At 35.8% G+C, this 5,747-nt stretch overlaps 1 protein-coding gene across 1 annotated transcript; it reads left to right on the top strand.

Annotated features, from left to right (window-relative positions):
- The first annotated feature begins 3,424 nt into the window (after positions 1-3,424).
- Positions 3,425-4,647, top strand: LOC129922555 (uncharacterized). Its single transcript, XM_056009193.1, has one exon. It carries the CDS (start codon positions 3,425-3,427, stop codon positions 4,613-4,615), a length of 1,191 nt encoding a protein of 396 aa, XP_055865168.1. The 3' UTR covers positions 4,616-4,647.
- Positions 4,648-5,747: the final 1,100 nt, after the last annotated feature.

The raw sequence follows: 5,747 nt of genomic DNA on the forward strand, positions 1-5,747 counted from the left end.
TTCCTACCACGTGCAAAGTTTAAATGACAACAGTGCTTATCCCTCTTATCTTATACAATAAAGACGTTACTTTTTTAAAAAAAAAGATGAGGATTACTTCCTACGCGTGACCCTAAGTCAATCTAGTCATGCATGTTAAAAGAAGACAGGCTTTACAGACGGAGTCAGGCTCCAACTTGCTTTAACACTGGCATTGCAGAAAATTGGCTTTCTATCCAAAATTCCAATATTCACACTCAGGGTGGGGAATAACAGTTTAAATAGGGTATGACATAACGGTCCCGTGCTTCCCAACCTGAACAGCGCAAAACAAAGCAAATAATATCGGCATCGGAAGCAGAGACTGGCTAACACTGACTACAGGTATTCAATTGAACATTTAGTGACTACAACAATTGTTCAACGATAACGATCAGTGAACTTATATTAGTTAACAACAAAATCGTAGGTTTAGAAATTATAATAAGCAAATGAGATGTTATGATATGAATGATGAACGAATAATAGATCTAGTAGCATTTACACTGGCACTAGAAGTTAAATATGTTCTTCAAATTAAATATATCACACCTTAAACTCGGTGCCATAATTCAGTCACGAAGCAGAGCCTACAACCCAATGCCATGGATGCACGGACCATACCGAACAAAACACTGTTAATCAGGCATGACTACGACAAAGAAACAAGAAAAATAATCATTCCTTGAGATCGCCATTCCCAAGATCATAGGACCAACGTATTTAGAGCTACACCACGAAGAATGATAAAGTAAAAAACTGACTTACCCAATACTGGGTAAGAAAACACCAAAGAAAACTCCACCAAAAGATCCACTTTTGGCACCTTTTTTTCCAGGTAGCCTACTTTTCCCTGAAGGTAAGTCCTTGCGAGCCCCGAAGATCTTGTAATATGACCATAGATTTTAAGCTTGCGTTTTTTCACAGTAGTTAGCAGGTCATCATGGGGTCCGATCGCTGCAGCAATCCTGTCTCTAATCTTTGGTTTGTGATGCTCTGCAGTCAAGCATATAGAAATGTGGCCATGACCAGGAGCGCATCAGTCTGAATTAGGTGCCGAGGGCTAAGCCTTTGTCTTTCCATATTGTTTTAAGTTTTGAAAGGGCTGCTGTGAACTGTGCTATTCGGACCAGTAATTCGGGTTTTGTTCCCTCATCTGAGACAATAGCTCCGAGGTATTTGAAGCTGGTAACGCTAGTTAGCTTTTCATCTCCAATACTGATGCCCTTTATAAAGCCCTGTTGGCTATTGGTCATATTTTTTTTTTGCATTTATTTGCATTCCATATGCTGCGGAAGTATTCTCAATGCGCATAACTAGGTCAGCTAGCTCTTCTTCTGTGTGGACTCATAGGCGCTAATAGATCCCGAAATTAAGGATTCAAACCAGGGACCCCCGGTTCAGGAGCCAAGCGCTTTACCGCTCAGCCACCATCTTGCACATCTGTCAGATAATAAATGTTTGTCTTATCTTATCTTATATAATACAGACGTTACTTCAAAAAAGAAGATGATTACGTTCTACGCGTCATGCATTTAGTCATGCATATTAACCAATGACTTAAATTCTGCCAAGTCACTGGTTTTCCTGGCTAGCTCAGGCAACCCATTCCATGCTCTAATACTACTGTGAGGAAATATAAGCTTCTTCAAACATTAACCATGTTATCTTAATGATGCTCTTGACACTAGAACAACGAATGGACCACATAAACATTGTTTAAATAGAGGTGGACATAAAAAGGCTGAAACTAAAGCTAACCAACATTGCTTTCTATGAAGCCAATCCTTATTAACCAAATAATATTAACCAAATATTGAAAATGAAGCCATCTGGAGAAAACAGCAGGCCTAGTAAATCATCTGATCACTTGTTGAAGATAGCGGTGTTTATTTATTTGGCTGTTCTCAGTTTTAATATATCAGGTACATATATTTTCAATTTATTCGAGCTAAAATAAGATAAAAAGACAACATAATATGCTTATATTTCTATTCAAAATGTTATAATTTTTATATGTACATGGAAAATATTACTTAAAAAAAAAAGAAAAAACATATTTTAATCATTTAACTTATTTAGCTATGTTACATTTTGTCTCTATTAGGTTTTGTCTTTTGGGGTTATGTGTTTATTTGTTAGTCATGGCCATCTTGAATTCATAGATAATCGTACATATAATTCTTTATATTTAATACCTAAATAGAAAATTGGTGTAACGCTTTCACTCCGTAATTATTTACCACATTCTGGTGGAATCAATGTTGGTATCGTTAGTAAGGAGAGAAAGAGTTAACAAAGATTTAGTAAACTATAAAATTCAAAATAAAAAAAAATGCCCACTTTGGAAGATGCTGAGGGATGCGAAGGGTTCAATCTTTCTCTACATCAAAATGTCTTCATTTTGAACGTCACATGTATCTGAAGACATACAGTGACAGAAAACAAATTAGATCTAGGTCAATAAAGTCTAATTGTTGATTTTCTTTTCATTAAATAAATAAACTATAAACGAAATTTAAAAAAAAAGTTTTTTTAGAGGCCCCCGATTAGAAACTAGAAGAGTTGTTGAAAATCCAACCTCATGGTATTTTAGATTTTTGAAAGTTATGATGCAAAGGCAACTTTTTTTTTCTTTTCTGAAAGCAAAAAATATTTTATATGCAAGCAGTTGTTTTCATAACAAAAAAACAATTTTAAAGAAAAAAAATCATGGGAGATAAGGGTTTTGTGTATTTGTTAAAAAGGTCACAGACTTTTAAAACAAAAACCAAAGCAATCAATAATAGAATATGCATACTCTGTTTGGGACCCCTCAACTCAAGAAAACAAAGAAACTAGAACAAATACAAAATAGAGCAGTGAGATTTTTAACAAACGAATATTCAAATTTGATTAGAGTGACGCTATTAGTAAAATCACTAAGTTTAGAGACACTTCGCTGATATACATAAACTGTGAAATTTCTAGGAAAATCGTTAGAGCCGTTTTCAAGATCCATGTGCAGGTTCCATTTGTCTCCATCTGTTTTTGCAAATGAATTTCTAGCATGAATAGAGGAATTGTAAAAATGATACCTTAAAGAAGATCAGAAATAAAGATGATTCCTCCTTAATTTATATTACTGAGCGATTATTTTATTTTATTTCTTTTATTTATAATAACTAATGAATGATATTTTTTTATTGAAAAGAAAATTTTTCACCCCACCCTTGTGAAAAATCTCAGTACAAATATGTATACATTTTTTAAAATACTTTATACCTTTGTAATGTTGTAATGAATTCTGCTGAAAATTTAATTGAATAATTTTAAGTTTTAGTTTTTAATTGATTTTTTAAAATTAATGAATTAGTTTTCTATATAAATATACATTTATATTTTAATGTCCTAATTATTTGTTGAAATGATTAAAGGTGCAGATTTAGTCATAACTACAAACACCAGAGAGATTGTTTTAGGCTTCACAAAAGAGTTGACAGTTGAATGTTCATTTAGGCAAGGATCCGTTCGGGCAGTTTCTAGCCTGATTTCTTTGGTGCTTACACACCAAAGAACAAACGGACACGGCTACCAGCACAAGGTGTCCGTAAGTAGCAGTGGAGGTCTTCTGAATAGCAACTTCTTGCAAGGAACATCTTCTGGTATAATAAACAACAGAGGTATTTCTTATGTCAAAGTCATCTGGAAAAATCCTAGAGATAACAGAGCAGGAGTTTACAAATGCGATGCTCATGGCATTGACACTTTAGGTAGACCTGTAGCTTTGTCGGCTAACACTTCAGTGGAGGCTTCCACACCATACATCGACATGCTTTCATTAGAAATACGACTCATCAAAGATGTTCTGGAAGATTTGCAACTGAAAATAAACGACTCTGAAAGCATTTTTAATGGACAAATTAAATCAATTTTAACCAATTTAAGTCAGTTACAGACGCAAACATCCAATGCAACGAATCAACTTCAATTTGACTTGAATTCTTTAAAAAACTCAGTATCGCTGCTTCAAACTAAAGTTTTCTCCAGCATTGATCAGCTACAGTCAAATACATCCAATTCATCAAATCAAACTCGTACAGAGATAAATTCTTTGAACAGTTCTGTAGCACAGCTACTATCCCGTATTTCTAGCATTCAAAGACAGCAAGATAAAGATAAATCCAACCTGGAAAATGCGAGATCAGCACTATTCTACAGCTCGTCTAACTTTAATGGTAGACGGTATGGGCTTACCAGGTCTGCTAGTTTCTTTAACCCAAGTTATGGACAGTCGACCTGTGCAATGTTTGGTGGTTATCTGACAGAGCTTGACTCACAAAGCGAATTAAACTTCGTTCAAAACTTTGTGAATGCAAACGGTTCAGCTTACTTTGCCGTAATGATGGGCGCCACGGACGAGGGCCACGAAGGGCGCTGGATAAACAGGTACAGCCAGACACCCGTTGCTCACCTATGGTACCCAAGACAGCCAGACAACACAGGAGGAGCAGAGAACTGTTCTTGTCTATGGAAAGTATTCGGCTTTGCAATGAATGATTGCCCTTGCTACTATACTTCTAATGCAGTTGGGTTTCTCTGTGAGATTCCAGAGTAGTTAGCTAATGATTGCCTGGAAATGGTGAATAAACGAACTAAAAGCTGAAAGCAATTTAGTTTTTTTTTAAATTTTACTATGGCTGTCTTATAAAATATAGATAAATAAGTTATATTATCAGAACCTTTGGATCGACTAGGTAGGCTTGTGTTTGAAACTCTAAAAAAAAATAATTATGATTTCATATTAACTTTTACTACTAGATCTTATCACCGCTTTAAAACTAATTGCGTAATTATAAATATGCCTCAGATATGGAATAATTCCATTTGCGATAAGGAAAAAAACATGTGAATGTCAGTCAATATGTGTGCACCCCTATCGATAAAACTAAACAAAAGTTTATAGTCGTGTTCCCTGAAGCTTAACACACAGCTACAATTATTTTCTCTGAACAGTCTCATTAGTCATTAATATTGAACAACAGTAGCTACTTTAAGTATGCGTTACAGATGAAGAATACCTATTCCCCAAACTCAACAACTTCGTGAGAAATCCAATTTCTTCCACAAAAATGCTTCACCCCAGCTGACTGACAGACTCACACAACACTAATTCTCCTGCTTTCGGTGAACCAGAAAATACGAAACGTTAAACCAGGACGGCTGCCTGGTCGGGATGGCTGCCTGGTCGTGTGGTTTTCGCGCTGGACTGTCGTTCGGACTTATCGATGGTCCCTGGTTCAAACCCTACCCGCTCCCATCCCCCTGCGGGAGGTTTAGACTAGGAAGTATATTATCTTCAACTCTGAAGGAACATCTGAAACGTGTAAAACATTTCACAAACTTACCGTGTACATAGAATAACTAAGCTATTTTCACGACCGCAGCAGTTAAATTTAACAGAATTGACAGGCCTGAATTGAGTGTGAGATGAGTTTTAGAGCGAGTTTGCGTTTTAGGCCATGTCGCGAGCCATTACGGTTTAACATAACATATTACATTTCACAGGCCACAAAGGGAAGCTTTGAAATGAGGGCAGTTTTATTGAAAGCGCATAAAGTAACTATGGAAAGAAGTAGTGGCCTCCAAAATATTATGTGAGCGTTACGATATTCAAGATGCAACAAGAAAAAAGAGCCCTGGCCGAAAAATTGTAAATATTTCGATAAAGAACTGAATAGCAGAAGAAT

The sequence above is a fragment of the Biomphalaria glabrata genome, chromosome 13 (genome assembly GCF_947242115.1).
Source record: "Biomphalaria glabrata chromosome 13, xgBioGlab47.1, whole genome shotgun sequence".
NCBI lineage: Eukaryota > Metazoa > Mollusca > Gastropoda > Planorbidae > Biomphalaria > Biomphalaria glabrata.

Excerpts from the sequence above, each read along its gene's own strand:
- LOC129922555 (XM_056009193.1), top strand. The coding sequence starts at position 3,425 with ATGATTAAAGGTGCAGATTTAGTCATAACTACAAACACCAGAGAGATT.